Source organism: Anabrus simplex, chromosome 1, assembly GCF_040414725.1.
Source record: "Anabrus simplex isolate iqAnaSimp1 chromosome 1, ASM4041472v1, whole genome shotgun sequence".
Lineage (NCBI taxonomy): Eukaryota > Metazoa > Arthropoda > Insecta > Orthoptera > Tettigoniidae > Anabrus > Anabrus simplex.
The window spans coordinates 911901494-911920778 of NC_090265.1; the positions used below are offsets into that span (position 1 = coordinate 911901494).

Genomic DNA, 19285 nt, shown 5'->3' on the forward strand with positions numbered 1-19285 from the left:
TGAATTCGATGCTAAGATGGTCCCTTATGCAAGTTCACTGCCGATCGCTTTTCCAGTACAGTACTTGGTCCAATTATCGCAGTGACGGGGCGTTAATGCCAAGATCCATAAATATGCTATAATCGTCCTTTCATGAGATACAGTTTATTGAAAAACGCTTGATTGAGTATTTAGCGTTGATGGGCCTGATATTTCCGGATGGTTGATCCGGGAAATCATTTCTTCGAGGAACAGGCAGGATTTTACAGCGTGATTTAATTACGATGCTCGCGGGACCACGTAATTTGAACGCATGATCTGGGAATTCTATTCCACTAAATGTTAGCTTAAATAATCATTTTTAAGTACAGTATTATGATAAAATCCTTTCTTTACATTCCAAGTGGATTTTAATGTTTTTCCTCTCTTAGAGATTCTGTTTGGATTATCTGAAATTCTGGATTTGCTTGGTTCAATATATTGGGGTTCTGTGTTAGTTTTGTATATTTTGCTCCATTTTCACTGTATAACTTCATGTTTAGGGCTAGGCAATATGGTGCAAAATTTTACAAACTAGGTTTTGTAGGAAAATTAAGTTGTCTATATTACATGTTCTTGTTTAGTTTAATTTTTGTAAATGCTATAGAAATTTTTTTCTCAGTTGGCTTCTGAGGATGGCTTCTTGCCATTGGAAAGTTTAAAGAGTAGGATTGCAGGTTTTGCTACACTGCCCTTTCATTTCATTGGTTCAATTAGAGTTGTATATTAGTTACAGTTACTATATCTCATTCTTTTTTTTAAGATGTCAGACTTCTTACAAAGTAAAATATTATGCAAAGCAATTTTTCCCTTTTACAATTTTAATTCATTCTGTACTGTGGCATTTTCTTGCAGACTGCTAGTGTAGTGAATGAAGTTAGATTATCCACTATTCCAAACACTCATGTAGTTGAGCTGCAGTGGAACCCAGGTGTTCCTGGTGTATTAGCTAGCTGTTTGTCTGATGGAAGTGTGGGAGTTTATGAATTCAAGTCAACAGGAATTGAAATCAACACAGTACAACCCAGTACACAAGCAATGTAAGTACACTTAATTTTTAATACTCTGAAAGATTTACTTCTTGTTTTGTGATTCCTTATTTAATGAAGTAAGAATAAGCTCACAATTCCTTGCCTGCTCGAATAAACTTCTAACTTCTAGTAAGTTAACTAGGTCTTGCAAATTCTGTTTCTGTCATATTTATTTATCATGTGCCTTGTAGTGCCAGGAGTGTCCGAGGACTTCAGCTCGCCTAGTGCAGGTCTTTCCATTGAATGCTGATGGATGACCTGCGCTTCTGGGTGTGGGATGATGATAATGAGGTATGGAGAGGGTGAAACCCGGTGTCGGCACATAGCCTACGACTAATTTACTATTTTAACCATTATGGTTTGATTTTGGTCCATATTGACTTTAAGTCTAATACATCACTGAAAGTCACTGGTAAAGATCTGTGTCTGCCTTGTCAATACTATAAAAAGTTATTTAATCTATATTAATGAAATGCCATACATGTTTTGAGAACCTCTCTTGTTTTCTTCATCAGTGACCAAACAGTTTGCGAACTTGATACCTAATCTCCACAAGTTGTAATTAAAAGACAATTGACATGTACATGAAACGTTTAAATTTATATTACTGTAAGTAAATCTATATATATAAAATAAGAGTTTTGTCTGTACATTGCTCAGAATTTGAAAAGAATGGTATTTCTGTATCAGTCATGTCCACAATAACAAGGAAATGCCCTTTTTACTTTTCCGTAATTTCTGTCTGTCTGTATGTATGTATGTATGTACTAGCTGATGCACCCGTGCTTCGCTACGGAATTCTATATTGTATACAGAATTCTATGTTAAGTAGTGTACACCTTGTGAGCAAGATTGTATTATATTGCATAGCAACGTTACCTTAGAAACGCGACGGGGAAGTCACCAAACGTCTTTTCTCATATGAAGACTGGATTAGGGAATTTTCATTGTGATGGTAGGTCTGCTTGCCTACTCTGTCACAATCAGGTTGGGGAGTTTTCATTATAATGGCAGACACTCACTCTCCACCTGCTTTTTTACATTCTCAGAAAGACTGCGTTAGTCATTACAATGACGTCAGTAGGAATGGCACGATTAAAAGCAATATGAAATACTCGATCAAATGAAAAACAACATATTTTCTCACTTTTAACAAACAGTACTATGCTGCCGTCTAACAGTCCAAAGTTCCAGAGCTAGAATGGACAAGCCGCACAGCCTTGATCCGTGAACACTCTTCGTCTCTTTTCGTCGGGGGGGAGGGGGGGGTGTCGAATAGCGGGGAGTCCCAGGAGGACAAATTTATGCCCTTTTACTAATCTCTTTCCTAGGAGTACCCGATGAGTCAGAAAATCTAAATTCACTACACTGGTGGCGGAAAAATCTATCTGACTTGGAGGCAAATTTTTCCTCCGAGCCAGAGGAGAAAACCCCTCGTCACTGCTAATTTCGAACAAAATGAATGTAGAATTTAATAAAAGTGAAGAGGAAGACGCTTTTCTTATGTAACGTCTCTTTTCAGGGTTGAATTTTGAATTATTAATGAATTGTAGTGCTGTAATTTGGAATAGGCTTACATTGTAATTCTAGACCAGGTCATTCTACTATTACTAAATGAACCTCTGCCAAATCTGCACACTGCTCACTCAAAACATCGCTTCAGAGTAGGGAGTGAATAGCTGGAATACTGTTGAACCCGTGTGTTATGTACCAGCAGTATCAGACAATGTATGAACCAGAGGAATGGCATGCTAAAGAAAACAGTTTTTTTTAACTCCCCAGCTCTTTCCCGCCAATATTGAGTCAGGCTGTTATACTCGGTACGCAACAGTAATCCCATCTATCAGAGTTGAGGGCACGATAAGAGGCAAAGAACATCACAACAAACAATGGTCAATGTAATATTATTGTTGATCAATGTTATGTGCTTTCCATATTGTAGGCCTACGCATTTAGTTTTCTTCCGCCTCTGAAATACTACTCTTATCACAGTCGGTACGGTAAAACTGAATAAAACATAAATGATCTGAAATTGTATTCTCTCTGACTTTTGTTATATAGTACTTTTCAATAGGAGCAATAACGAAGGTATTTAAAAATTAAATTTTAGGTGCCTACCCCTAAACTACCATTTCACCCAGGTTCAGTAAAATTGTTTATAGCTTAGACTACAGTTCTTTCTTCCCCGATAATATATACCGATTTTCATTAAATCCTGTTCACCCATTTTCTCGTGGCTCGGTGTTGATGTGGACTTAGCAACAAAAATCGAAATTCATGAATATCAATGTTATCATAGCCGGCATGGTAAAATTGTATAAGACATAAATGATCGGAAATTTAATTCTGTGTAACTTTAGTTATGTAGTATTTATCGACTGGACCACTTAAAATATAAAATGAGAATCTTATAGAAATAACTAGCTGATGTACCCATGCTTCGCTACGGGATTCTCAGAAAGATGAACTTTGTGGATTTCCTAACTTAAGTCAACATAGTCATTAAAAAACGTCAGTAGGAATGTCCGAATGTCGCGATTAAAAGCAATGTTATCATATAAAATACTCAACCAAATTAAAAACTGCACATTTTCTGACTTTTAACCCAGGAACGCCTGAGTTTTCAATTTTCGATTTTTAAATTTTTTATTTAATATTCCCTTCATTCACATATTATAGAACATTGATAAGTCATTTTTCAAAAAATTGGCTGGTTGGTTTCTAAATGACGGCCTGGTACCGTACGGTACCGCACGGCGTTTGACATAGCTTTTGGGTAAAACTTAAATATTATTTCCTCTTTAGAATACCATGTAATTTAATATTTAATATTGTTACGGAATATCACTTACAAATACAAATATCTTTGCAATAAAGGAACAAATGGTGTTTATAGGTTCATTTGTGACATCTCTTTAGGATTTCTGAAAAACAACATCTCAGACATGATACATACAGTAGTCACCTATTTTCACTTTTCACTGGTGTGAAATGACACAAAGCAGTTTACACATACACCAACATTACATTTGACACATTCTGTGCGGACGCGGGATTCGCATCCGGCGGCTGCACATCGCCGTCGTTGATTTGTTGGAGCTATATATCGTAATAAATATTTTGCACGTACCTTATTCCGATGGTGCTTCCACATGATGTCGACGGACGTCCACCTGTCTTAGGAGGTTGCAAATAACGCCTCAGGTAGGTCATTACAATATCTCTCCTAAATTCCAACTGCTTAATTTCGTTGCCCGATTTCCTCAACAGCATCCACGAATTGTTCACCATGATGTCTAAAAGCCATGTAAATATTGGCCACCACCACTTTTTACCACGGATACCAATCCTATAGAGGGCTACATTTTCGTCCATACGATCGGTGCCACCCATACAGTTGTACTTTCCGAATAGTTTTGGACGTGGGACTGACACTTTTTTCTTTTCAGCTTGATTGTACCGACTAACTTTTGACATAGGTTGCACGCCATGGCAGGATGATACCACAGTAACTACTGCGTTGTCAACCCAGCGCGTGACAATTATTCCTTCTTCTTTACTTGTAGCGTATTCGAATGTGCCTCGTTTCTTTTTCTTCATTTCAGTAGAAGAAGTCAGTGGACAGTCTTTTGGGACTCGATTTTCTCGAATGGTCCCAGTAAATCTGTATCCTCGAGAGCGAAGGTGATTCACTAATTTGAAACCGGTGAACAAATTATCACAATAAATTCTATAGGGCAGATGTTGAACGGCATCAGGTAGCTGGTCCATCATAGATACTAAGGGAGCTGAAGCTTTACCGAATTCGGTTTCATACTGTGTATTGGCAAAGGGATTTTTCCCTTGATAAACTTGAAAAGACACTAAATATCCAGCAACTGTGTTCAAACACCACACTTTGAAGCCAAATCTGATCGGCTTCCCCCTTATGAACTGCTTACACCCGTGTTTTCCGTAGTATGGTATCGTGCACTCGTCGTAAGCCAAGTCCTGTTCCGCTGTAAAATACTGACGACATTTCTTCTCTACGATATTCATGAAAGGTCTTAATTTCCACAATTTGTCACCTGTAACCATAGTGTTATTATCGGCACAGTGAATGAATCTCATTATTTGAAGAAAGCGATCTCCGCGCATGGCACTGCTGACCAACTCATGGTGAACGTCAGCCTCATTCTCCCAATATCGTCTTTTCCCAGGCACTCGCACATAGCCACTTAGAAGTAAAATGGCAACAAATACCTTCATTTCTTCGGGAGTTATTTTGGGATCTTCTTCATTCTTAAAAAGGGCATACTTGCTAGCCTCAGAGCACAAGAAATTCACAATTTCATCGTCAAAAAACAACTCAAATATTTTGATCGGCGTCATATTTCGAAAAGTGGAAAAATTCGCATTAGGGAAATGGACTGTTGTGGGAACTAGGTCATCCGCCATCCAGGTAGCTGGTGGACAAGGTGCTGATTTCGCTCTCTTCGCGGGCCGTGGATCATCATCAGACATGGATTCACTACTGCTGTGCGGAATTTGCTGCTTCAGCACTACTTCGGCTTGTGCTCGGAGTTGGCGTCCCGTAAGGTTATCTGCGAGACCACCTTCATCTTCCCCAGCCGAATCTTCATCAGATAATACATTGGATTCCGGTGGTTCAATGTATATCGCTTCAGCTTCAGTATCATCCTCTTCAAGAATGCACAGTACTTCATCAAGCGTCAAGCCACTGAAAAGAAAAGAATTTTACACGTTATTAGACGCGATACATCGCGTTCTCCACGTGCATTATGACGTGAACTTTTGAGTAAAATCTATGATTATACAATTCAATGGCCCATATAAATCACTATTTGCGACTACAGTATGAATTGTTTTTCTAGAATCACACTTAGAAGTAAGGAGGAGAAAAGAAACAAGAAGGTATGGTAAGCGCCGTGCGGTACCATACTGTACCAACGAAATAATTAGTGTCATAACAGCGAATACAGAAATTCTAACCGATTGCTTGCTATTTCAAGTTATGCACTGATATTTCAAGATAATAAACCCTGGGATACATAATTGTATTGTCAACATTTATAAACAAAATAAAGCAACTTACCTTAGACGGGCAGTCATCTTTATTCCTCTCGACACGATCTGAAATTCCAAGCAGTTGTCGCCGCCAACAAATAGTCCAATAAAACCCTCTGTTGATTTCAGGCATTGTAGGGAGTATCACCTTGACAATGTAAAGCAGAGTTGCCAGATATATGGAGCGAGTAACGATCAGTAGGAGAAAATCTGAAATAATGCGCACTGGTACCGTACGGAACCGCACGGCGTTCCCGGGTTAATGAACAGTACTACGGTCCGATCTAACAGTCCAAAGTTCCAGAGCTGGAATGACCAGGCAGCAGACTGGAACACTCCTCTGCTATTATTCTTTAATAGCTCGAATACTATTATAAACGTGTGTGTTACGTACCAATAGTATCAGAAAATGTATGAACCAGAGGAATGGCATGCTAAAGAAGAAAGTTATCAAACTCCTCAGCTACTTCCCGCCAGTATTCAGGCACGCTGTTACACTCAGTACGACTGGACGAGTTGGCTGTGCTGTTAGGGGCGCGCAGCTGTAAGTTTGCATCCGGGAGATAGTGTATTCAAACCCCACTGTCGGCAGCCCTGAAGATGGTATTCCGTGGTTTCCCATTTACACATCAGGCAAATGGTTGGGCTGTACCTTAATTAAGGCCACGGCCGCTTCCTTCTCACTCCTAGCCCTTTCCTATCCCATCGTCGCCATAAGACACCGCTGTCGGTGCGACGTAAAGCAAATAAAAATAAATACTCGGTACGCAGCAGTTATTGTTATTATTATCGTATTGCATTTACAAGCATTAACTTACAAATTAAAATATAGAGGTATTTAAACTAGAATGTCCAGCTTCGCCAACCAGTCCACTGCACTTGGTGTCAATTCATGCAGAGCCCGTAAACCGTCCTTAAATGCTGACTGTGGACAGCTCTCAACTACATGAAGCAATGTCTGCTTCTCAGCACCACACTCACACGCAGCACTTTCACTATATCCCTACTTTTTCATCATATATCGGCACCTGTCGTGGCTTGTTCTGAAACGGTTGAGTTTTGACCACTCATGTCGAGGAACATCGAAACCTGGCACTTTCTTCATTGGGTCTTTAATCGGAAAGGCATTGGTGGGTGGACATTGTTCCCATCGCTGTCTCCATTCTGCTGTTACACTGAATTTTTCATAGGAGTGTAGATCAGTCCAGAGTGGATTCCTGGATTTTAATCTCATCACAGGTGGATCTCGTAAGGCATTGAACAAAAGTGAGTTCCTGTGTGCAAAGGTCTTCGTGAGTAACTGTCCTTTCGCTGCTTTTCTCCTCCTATCTGGAGGAGCAATGTTTGCTAAAACAGGCAGCCACTGAGTAGGTGTGGACCTCACTGTACCAGAACAACTGTCATGGTTTCATTGAGCTGTACGTCAATCTTGCTTGAATTTATGCTGTTTTCCCACACAGGAGCGCAGTACTCACCAGCCGAGTATGCTAGAGAAAGTGAAGCAGTGCGAAGAGTGTTTGTATCTGCACCCCAGTTGCTGCCCGCTAGTTTATGCTGTAGATTTACTCTTGTGCTCAGCTTCTTTGACAGATTCGAGCAATGCTGTTTGTTTAAAGATAAAAATTTATGGATCTTCATATGTTGTTCGATAGTGTTGTGACTTTGTACCTGACAGAGTGTAAAAACTGACCCATTTGACCATTCTCCACTATTCATAAACATTGAGAGACTTTACTCATCATTGCTTGTGCCGTACTACCTTTCATAATATTACGTACTGTTTTATTTTAAGTGACTCACAATTTCTACCCCCATCATCAATTTATATTTCATCTTATACCGATTCAGAGTTCACTTATTCTTTCTCATATGCATTGTTTTTCTTGTTTTTTATGTTTTGAACGGCTGACGATGACCTGGACTAGGGTCGAAACCGGTCCCATTTCTAATCACTATTAAATAAGAATGTAATCACTACATGCCTTTCTTTTATGTGTTGAATAGGTTGAACCTCTTTTTCAATTATTTAATTTTTAACGTCAATGCTGTTTGAACGACAAGGATCGATCCAGTGTGACACCCAGATATTTTGGGAAGAAGTTGTGGGAGACTTCTGTTCCATTTAAAACCACATGCAGCTTCCAATTAGCTTCCATGTTGTGCAAGTGGAATGCTGTTACTTCCGTTTTACTAGGATTTGTCTGGAGTCTCCATTTGTGAAAATAGTCACACGTGGTAGCTAGGTCCTCTGTAAGTACATCCTCACAGTATGCCAAATCCGTACTCTGAGTAATTAAAGGTAGATCATCTGCAAACTGTATCTTCTTTGAAGTTGTTCTTGGCAGGTCATGGATGTAAAGATTGAATAGAAATGGGAGATAAAACTGACCCTTGGGGTAAATCATTATTTAGAGATCTCCACCTGCTTCTTTCACCATTCAGAAATACAGCAAGTCGACGGTTGGATAACATGCTGTTTAGTAAGCATGCTAGCTTCTGACAAGGTATGACTTGAACAAACTTGAGCAACAGTCCCTCTCTCCAGACCGTGTCATAGGCTGATGTAAGGTCGACAAAAGCTGCAGCAGTCTTCAGTCTTTTCTGGAATCCTGCTTCAGTTTCTGTCGTCAGTGTTAACACCTGATCACAACAACTACGATTCTTTCTGAAACCCCCTTGCTCAACTGGGATGACTCTTTCTTTTGCTTCCTGGATACGGTTAAGTATCATTCGTTCGAGCATCTTGTAGATTATGCTAAGGAGTGAAATTGGTTGATAATGTGAAGCATCAGTTCCTTCCTTTCCTGGTTTCAAGACTGCAATTACTTTGGCTTGTTTTAACAACTTAGGTAATTTACCAGTTCGTAGAATTGAAGAAGTTAACTAGCCATTGTTTTGTACCAGGGCTTATGGCCTTCAGAAACTCAGGATAGATTTCATCCAGACCAACAGCTTTATTTATCTTTATCTTGGATAGAGCCTTGTCCAATTCTTCAGTACTGAACTCACAGGAATACTCTGGATGGGATGTCAACTGTGATCTTCTCGTTCTTAGTTGCTTCTTAACACTCCTTGCGTGTACCTTGTCCATCTTCGCTCTAGAGATTTGTGTCAGTCTGGAGGCAATGGTGTTTGGGTTCATTGGCAAATTTCTGCGTTTCATTGTAGGGTCACTACCAAGTTTTCTTATGAGGTTCCAGGCTTTACGACTAGAGTGTATGAAGTCCATCTCTGCTGTAGTTCTGTGCCACTTCTCTCTCCTAGATTTATTTAGAGCCCTTAGCAACTCATCAGCTGTCGTTTTATTAGGAGAGTTCTGATATTCGGTGTAGAGCTGATTACATTCTTCTGACCATCCTGGTATATACGTCTTACGATATCCCCGGGCAATGAACTTCCTAGCATTAGCTTTTATGGCGTTGACAAATCTATTGTAATTTTTAGGAACTGATGGAATCCACTGTACAGTGTTATCAAGCCTTTTTGCAAATTTATCCCACTTTGCTAGTCGAAAATTCCAACGAGGTTGTGGTACTGAAGACACAAGAGGGATCTCAGTGCCATAGTAAATAATAACTGGTCTATGTTGACTGTGAGGAAAGGAACTGATGACCTTTTGTTCTACCATGTGTTGATTCTCAGGAGTTGACTGTGACACTATGCAAAGGTCAGAAGAATAATCCTTTAGCCATCTGCCAGAATGAAATGTGCCAGGATGTTTAGCATTGTGGACGAGTTGTAGGGAGTTTGCTTCAATCCAGTTATTTAGGTTGGACCCATTGTCATCTTCGAATTCGTATTCCCATGCTGGGCTGTGACTATTCAAATTTCCAACATACAAAGCAGGGTGATCAAAAACTTTTAATGAACAGCTGGACAAACTGACTCCTGGTGGTTTATAGACATTCACAAGAGTAATGCCTGAGATTTCCACTGCCAAGACAGTAATCCTATCTATCGGAGATGAGTGGGAATAAAAGACACAAAGCACATCACAACAAACAATGGTCAATGTAATGTTATTGTTGATCAGTTTTATGAGCCTTCTATATTGAGGCCTTCACGTAAGTTTTCTTTCGACTCTGTGTGATATTAGGACGTCTTATAAAATTATTTATAGCATGGACTGTTGTCCCTTATTCTCTAACATACCAATTTTCATTAAATTCTGCTTACCCATTTTCTCGTGAGTCGGCGCTGATATGGACTTAGTAACAAAAATCCAAATTCATGAATATCTCTGTGATCATAGCCAGTATGGTGACAATGTATAAGACATAAATGATCAGAAATGTAATTCTATATAACTTCAGTTATGTTACATATTTTAAATACTTTGAAGGACATAGCGCATTTGAAAGAAAACAATTACTTTTGCACTAATTTGACATCAACTTAAGATTTTAATTAAACACTGTGCTCTAACATTTAACATCTAAAAATAATTTTGTAATTTAAAGTGAGGTATTCTGTCAAAGAATCACATCCCTTAGCTGTGTTGAGGGTGCAAGTTTTGAGTGTCTTGAGCTGTGTCTATCAATCTTCCCGTGCACAAACTTTGTCACATTGTTCTCCTCTCAGATTTAGTGACTCTTCTGTTGTGATCCCTTCCTCAGTCCTTGGTTTAATATCACATATCAGAAGTGCCTTTTCTCTTTATTTATTTATTTATTTATTTATTTATTTATTTATTTATTTATTTATTCATTCATTCATTCATTCATTCATTCATTCATTCATTCATTCTTCGGTTATTGCCCATGCTTCACTTCCAGAAAGGGTTACACTCCATGCAAAAGTCGTCAGAAACATTTTTTTAATAAGCATATCTGTGTTTCATGAGATGAAAATTCTTCTCTCGAAATAAGGACTTTCCTTGCTTGAGCAAGCCTACAATTAAAAATGTCTTTGCTGGGCAATTTGAAATATGCGCCAGTGACTTTATGTGAAGTTGAAAGGTCTTTCTCTACATATAAGAAGATCCTAACAGATAAAAGGCATTCGATGACTGCAGAAAATTTGGAAAAATATTTAGTTATTAATTGTGCCTCCAAATGAAAGTTACAAGGTTGAATAACATCTGTAATTTTAACCTTTTTTTTGGTTTTGTTTCCTTTTCTGTGTACAAGAATACATCAAATAAATCTTAGCTATTAAGTTACATATTTTTCATTTATTACATATTTAACTACATATTTTGTCAATTTTAGCTACATATTTATGTACATATTTATCCTTTTTATATTGCGTATAATCCAGGCTCTAATAATGACATATGCACCAATATTTATGAACAACTATTAGGCTAATATGCATCTTGATAGCTAGGCTGGTAGTCCTGTAATGTGTTCTTTGTCCAATATTGGGCAATCTGAATAGCATTTAGGGGTAGTTCAGATTACATTCTTTATTGTGCATGTAGATGGACACAGCATACATCGCGACACATTCAACATGTTGAATCACCGGGAGCTGCCAAGTTGCTTCAATGGATCTACTCGTCTTCAACTCCTGCAGGATTATGAATCTTCGTATGTATTCGATTGTGATGTGACTTTGTGCCTGACAGTGTTTAAAAACTGGCTTATTTAACCGTTCTCCGCTATTCGTAAACGTGGGACTTTGCCTAGCGCTGCGTACGCATGCTGCCGCTCAGAGAATTGCGCACTGTTTTCTTTTGAGTGACTTGCATTTTACTTCTTCTGAGTTTTACAGTGTCTACCCCCGTTCATTTTTATATTGCCTCTTCTACTGATCCGGACTGTACTTGATCTTTCATTTCTTTTTCCTATGCATTGTTTTTCATGTTTTAATCGGCTGATGGTGACCTGGACTAGGGTTGAAACCGGTACCATTTCTACTTATTATTAAATAGTAATGTAATTCACTACATTTCTTATTCTTTTGTATTGAATAGGTTGAATCTCTTTATCAATTATTTCAATTTTAACTAGCGACTCGTTAATCGGGATGAAAGATTGAGTTTCTTGTTATCACGCTGTTGACTTTTCTGTGCGTAGTTTCGTTGGAGTTGTAAGCCACGTGATTTATCTTGGGGTTCTGTGCATTTCTCCCTATCGAAGTCGTATGTTAATAATGTATGAGACATATTGATCTGTTTTGTATGTGGTAGTTTCGCTTATTTCAGTGTATTTGTGTTCATTTTTAGTTCATAATTTGATTGAGTTGATTGTGTTTCAGAGAGCTGTGTCAATGACAGTTTCTGGCATTTTCTCTGCACATTATGGCCACAAAACATAACAAATGTTATCTCCAAGTGTTGAGAGATACCTATAAAATTGAATTTTTGTTCTGGTGTTACAGTCTAATAAAGGAAACTATGCATTTTGTTCAGTGTTTGTTACGTTTTCTTGTAACCATTTTTATTTTTCCTTACTTTAAGATTTTAAATTTAATGATCAATTTGCCTTGTTGTAGGCCTTGTTTCATAGAGACCATGGCGCATTATACACGATAAAATTGAAGAATTAAAAATCCCCCTATTTATGATTTCTAGAAGTGGGCAGGTATGGATGTAAAGTCAAATAATAATACTAGATTATAAATTCCACCTGTTCTTATGTATTGAACAGGTGGAATTAAAAAAAAAAAAGGTGGAATTTATGATCTAGCATTATTATTTGACTTTAAGTATGTTTCAATACGGACCATAACATGAGATTTGTAACATGTAAGGTATGGATGTATCAGACAAAATGGTCCATTTCTACGTAATTCAGCCGAGTTCTGCCAACTCTTGTTTGAAGTATTTAAGTGCCTTACATCATATCAAATTCTCCTGATGATTTTCTCAAGCTCTCTGTCTCTTTCCTCTTTCGCCAGTACTCCGTCTTCTGTTGGCTTACTCGTGCTCGGTCTTTTGCCGCGAATACTCCGTTCTTTCTCGTTTTCTCATCGGACAGATCCTTCACCTCCACAACCTTTCTTCTGAAGATTTCTCTGTTTTGTACGTCTTCTGCCCTAATTCCATACTTTTCTAGATCCCAATGGACTTCTTTCACCCATGGGACTTGCATTTTTCTGTTCTCCTGGAAAGTGTGAATCCTGTTGGTGAGTACTAGAGAGTTGGAAGTATGCTTCCTCATGCATGAACTATCTTGTTAGCATCTGTTAACTGTCAAAATTGCCCAAGCTCAAACTTTCTACAGGCTCGAGAATAAATTGTTATTCTTATTATTATTTGTTTGTCCATCCCTTGTCCCATTTCTCTACGGGGTCAGGTATGAGGCGAGATGAATCTGTAGTGGTGGGTTTTCATGACTGGATGCTCTTCCTGACGTCAACCTCATCAGAGCAGTTAATGAGATGAAATGAATGACACGATATATGATAGTAGGAAGGGAGAGGGTGCAACCTAGTACTGGCGCATCGCCTACTCCTATCGAATAGCACCAAGGAATTTGTTCAAGGCTTAACGTCCCCATCCGATGGATGAATCACCATCAACAGCGTCATATGCCCTCACTCCATATGAACACTGCAGTGGGGTTTGGAATTTAATCCAGGCTTTTAACACGCAATCTAGTGATTAGAAATTGTATACCTCCACCTCCCGTACCCTGCCGGCGAACATTCTGATGGTGAAAATGTTTTCGACCAACGGGACTCGAACCGGCTAACCTTGGTGTCAGACCGTTTAGGCTTCAGCGCCTTAACGAACATGGCCACCAGGCGGGCTATTATTATTATTATTATTATTATTATTATTATTATTATTATTATTATTATTATTATTATTATTATTGCTGTTGTTATTTAACATTAAATTCTGTCATTTCCTCCCTAGGATTAACTGATATTTTCTATATTGCAGGTGTTTGTCTTGGAGTCCCAAGGGCAAGCAGTTAGTTGTGGGGACACGGGATGGTGTTCTTACTCAGTACAAGCCTGACCTCAAGCCTGTCAAGAACTTTCCACCTCCTCAGATCTTCTCCAACCCTGCCAGTGCTGTCAATGTGCTGTGGATATCCAACTTCCAGTTTGCAGCTGTTTATCATGATCAAGTCAATGAATCTGAAAGACCTGGTACGGGAACTTAATCATGTCAAATAATGGTTTAAAACTGCTTAATTTTGCATATCATCTTTTGGTTCTCTTATTAAGATGTCATCCATATTTAATTAGACACATGGTTTTTTGTTTCAAGCATTGGTCATCGTTAATGCTCCAAAGGGAGGGCAGGTGAACTACGTGAACTATGAGGATATATGTTGCAGCAGTGGTGAATTAAGAAAGCCCCAGTTTTATCTTCTGCATCAGTCCAGTTGGTAAGTACAGAGAAAATTAGCTTTTCAGGTAATTTTTAAATAATTTTTAAATTTGTGGTGTATCATAAAGCCATCCCTGCAGTTTAGGGATAACGTGCTTACTTCTAATCCGGAGGTTCCGGCTTTGATTTCCGGCCAGGTAAAGCATTTGTACCTGGATCTGAGGGCTAGTTCGAGGTTCACTCAGCCTACGTGATTACAGTTGAGGAGCTATCCAATGATGCTATTACAAGTAACAAGCTTTCACAGCTTCATTTTTGTTGACTTCAAAAACCTTGAAGCGAATATTTAAGAATGAACTTAAATATTGTATTTAAGCGGTCAACCTATTCTATACATATATTTTGATTTTGATCTAGAACATGTTTCTTCCCCTAAGGAACATCATCAGCTAGAATATTTCACAGAATACATCAGATATAAAATTACATTAATACACTGGCAGAAAGAAATATCATGAAATAAGGAATGTAGAATACGGAAATTTTAGCAATGTATTTGTCGAGTTAACATATTTAATCGATTAAAGGTACAAGACTGCAGGTTATTATCTGTGCAAGAAAGGCCATGTCAAATGTGCCATGCTGGTCCATTAATTACTGGTGTAATCGCCTCACTGTTGAATGCAGGCATGCATTGTGTCATGCCGGATGTCAGCTTGTGGGGTGGAGTTCCACGTCTGTTGCACGTGGTCGGTCAATACAGGGACAGTTAATGCTGGTTGTGAATGACGCTGCTGGAGTTGTCGTCCAGTGATATCCCATATGAGTTTAATTGGGGACAGATCGGGGGAAACCCCTGTGGGCAGGGGCGGTAAAATAACACTCTCAGTATCCCCTGCCTGTCATAAGAGGTGACTAAAAGGGGCCCCAGTAAAAAATTAAGAGTGAAATATTTCCACCTTTTCAATACAAAATCAAATAATGTGGGTTAGATTACGGAAGAACATTTATTGGAACTAGTTTCAACCTATTATTTAAGGTCATTATCAGCCAAATCGCGAGTTGCACAATGTATCTGATAGTTCATAGAAATTGTAAAAAAAAAAAATCATGAAAACACAGTGGTTTGACACTATAAATGTGAAATAATTGTGAATCAAGGTTAATTGCAGGTAGTAACGCGTCTTAGAATATTTTGTGACACAGCGAGGGTTGGTATATCTGAATTACGAGTTGACGGTTAATTCAAAATCACGTAATTTGAATTAACAAGGTTTTACTGTATGTGGTTTCTAGAGATGGTCTCTGTATTCTCCTAATTGGTGTATGTGTAGCAGAAACCACCTCTTCAGAATAAAACTGTGCTGTAGAAAGCGTGCCAATGCATCAGCTGATTACTTGGGACTGTCTTAGCAAATGTTAGGACTTGTACTTCCAACATTTCTTACCTAGGAAACAGATGTACCGCATGACTTGGATGCGCACTTGCATTGCACAGGTTGGATGGACGAAACTATTCACCTATTTACGTAATGTCATCGGAGCTGCTGTACGGCCATACCTGCTATGAAGCAGAATCGTTCTCAGACAAATTACAGTGGGGGTGGGTGGATCTTACATGCTAGCTTTAATTTTCACAATTTCAGTACTTTCGCTGAAGAAGAGAATGATATGTTCTCGAAAAATGTACGAGTAATTAACATAAATAGTTTTTTGATTACTGTTGATAAGGTGGATTCATCTCCCTTTTATTCAGTGCAGTAAGTATATCACTTCTGTATACCGTCGATGAGTGCTCAGTTGCATCCTTTGAGATTGGATCTCTGTGCTTTCCCCTGTGTTGACTGATAGAATAACATGTCATGGGGAGGCTAGAGACAATGAACAAAGAGCTCTCCATGTCTACCAGCATCAACAAGAAATACCCACATTTTACCATGTTTGCTCAGCTTCATCAGTGCCAACTAGAAACAGGGACCCTTTGGCCCCAGCTTGGCAGAGGAGGACTGCACAAAGTGAGAACACCTGCATTTGAAGAAGAGATGCTTGCAGGTGTCACTTATGAGTCTTTGACTGCCACACATGCAATTGCCTATGTTGTGGGGACAGTTCAATCATCAGTATCTCAAGTATTGTGGGAACAATTTCTCTATGCATGCTATCCCCAGAAAGTGCAGGAATTGGGGCCGGATGACTTCATACCTTGTGTCCATTTTGTCAAGTGGTTTCTACAACAAAGCATTTGCTAATTCAATCTTTTCTGCGTACGTCTTGTTTATTGAAGAGGCCTGCTTCACAATAGGTGGATTCTTCAGCAGCAGGAACTGCCACATCTGGGCTGAACAGAATCCTCATGCAGTGTTCATCAGAATTCACTAGGTAAATTTAACCATAATTGTTGATGATTATCTGCTAGGACCTGTCATTCTTCCAGCCAGTCTGACTGCGAATGCTTGACAGAATTTTCTTCAGAACACACTTCTGCTGATCATAGAGAATGTACCCCTTGCGATACGCATGGACATGCGGTTCCAGCACGATGACACACTATTGCATTTCATCGTGGTTGTTCAAGCATATCTGAACGATACCAATGGGGAGAGGGGGACCTGATGCATGGTCAGTGTGGTCACACTACTTCTTTCCCCCCTCCTTGATTTTTTTCTTGAGTGCATGTGAAGTGTCATGCACACGGCTCTAGTTGATACAAGTCATGAACTGATTGAACAAATATTGGCTTGTGTTCAAATGTGATACAGGACTGAAATGTTTACCAGAGTCCTATATGCACTACTACGAAGGTGTAATGAATGTAATCGAGTTCAGGGCAGACACTTAGAATACCTTCTGTGATTCGTCCTAAGGCTTACATGTGGAAGAAGTGAACAATATCATGTCATATTTGTTAAATATCACTACCACCTGTGTTTCCGTAGATGATAATGCACTCTAAGCAACAAATCAGAGAACATCGTCTAACCAAAAAGTGTTCCTCATTGTACAACTTCTCTCTTCTTCCTTTTGGTTTAACGTTGCATTAATACATTAAAGGTTTTCGTTGACACAAGGATGGGAAAGGTGTAGGATTGAGAAGGAAGCAGCCATGGCCTGGTGTGAAAACCACGGAAAACCATCTTCAGTACTGCTGACGGTGGGATTCGAACCTACTATCTCACAAATACAAACTTACAGCTATGCAATCCTAACTACACAACCAAAAAATATGCACGCGGAATTTTTACAGATAAAAGAATTTTGAAGCTTATAACTGACCTTAATAAAGTTTGATGGATTTCATAGATGTCTTTTTTAAGTAATGTACTAACATATTTTATGTTTTAACATGTAATAAATAGGTTGGAATCTAGGTGCATAACATATTTTAATATTATGCTTTAATAAAGAAGTACGTCTCAATTAATTCTATGGCCATAATTTTTACAAATTTCATTAGGCTAAAGCAAAAATATGCCTCATTCTTTTAATGTAAATGTTTTTAAACATGTAATTTTCAGTGATGTTTGCAAAAGAAAATGGTAAAACATTCAATTGAAAGGATTTATATGTAATGCTATCTAATACCTAAGTGAAGTCAGATTGTGGGTTTCATTATTATTTTAAAGGATAATAACCAATGGCACACTAGACAGTAAAAAGTAATAAGACATTAATTGACACGGTGGTCGGTAAATGTTTGCCATCCCATCCCTGCCATAGGGTGTCCATAATTACATAGCTCTGCCATCTGTTGGTGATATTATTATTATGAAGTTTCATGAGTGAGTGAGACACTGTAAACGAGGTCACTGCTGAATGACATAGTGTGCAGCTTCGTCAGGCTTAATTACTTCATGAACGAACTACTTCATTTGAATGATTCGCAGTAAAGAGTGTGAATGAGAGAAGCAGTTCATACGAATGAACTGGTTCAACCCATCGCTAAAACATTGGCTGGCTAGTATGCTGCCAAAATTTTAAAAATATAGTATAGATGAAAATAACCTAACCCACTTTCCAGACATTTAGCATCACAGTAGCCTCCTGTGGAATTCATTAAGTGCTAAAGAAAAAGAGTGTGAAATGTTGTCACGGTGTTGGTTTGCTATGTAGAGGTTGAGGGGAAAGTAGAAGGGAATTCAGCAAAGAGGGTAGAGGAAGCACTACGTGTATTAGAGAGTGGTTGCATCATAATGATTCTTGGTGAAATAAAAATTCAGTAATAAATTAAAGAATGCCTTATATACTATGTCTTTAAATATTTTTTTTCATCTTCATTTTTTTATCATCATCATTTGAATGGGTTGTCATTCCCAATGTGGGTTATTTGTAAAATTCTCATATTGGTCACATATTCAATTGGCTTTCAGGAACGTGATAGTGGTTGGGTCCGCCAACAGCATGGAAGTGGATGTCTTGGGACTAGCTGACGATCCATTAACATGGGAACAATGGACTTTGGATGATGCTGCCCGAGCAGAGCTTCCGCTCACAGCCAGCAAGGAAGAAACCTACCCCTTGGGGATGGGCCTGGACACCAGTAGTCAACGAGAGATACCATGGGGTGAATAGTTATTTTATTATTCACAGTGTAGATCAACAGTAATTTGCAGTAATTTTATTTCAACTTTTTGTCTCTGGAATGTGTTGGATCAGAGCATATGTATTCTTTTTACCTGTGAATACCATGGAATATTGTTGTCCCAATACCATCTTCCCATGTACTGCATTGACACACTCCTTTCCCCCAACTATCAAACTTGCATATAATTTAAAGCCTAGATTATTTCCCAATAACATGTGTAAAGACAAACTTATTGAAACAATGACTATCCCCCTTCTAAAACATAATTTATTAAGTGTGAAATAATGTATCAATAAATTAGAAAACATACATTAAATAACATTACTCTCTAGTGAAACCTCTTAAGTCGCTTAACAC

At 38.6% G+C, this 19285-nt stretch overlaps 1 protein-coding gene across 2 annotated transcripts in view; it reads left to right on the top strand.

Moving 5' to 3' along the window:
• The window catches only part of LOC136857740 (nuclear pore complex protein Nup214), a 232325-nt gene that overhangs the window by 53875 nt on the left and 159165 nt on the right, over nt 1-19285 (top strand). For both annotated transcript variants that reach the window (XM_067136629.2, XM_067136630.2), the window contains exons 4-7: nt 874-1058; nt 13951-14162; nt 14284-14404; nt 18714-18907. In XM_067136629.2, the coding sequence (XP_066992730.2) occupies nt 874-1058; nt 13951-14162; nt 14284-14404; nt 18714-18907 (712 nt within the window). The remainder of the gene's footprint in view (nt 1-873; nt 1059-13950; nt 14163-14283; nt 14405-18713; nt 18908-19285) is intronic.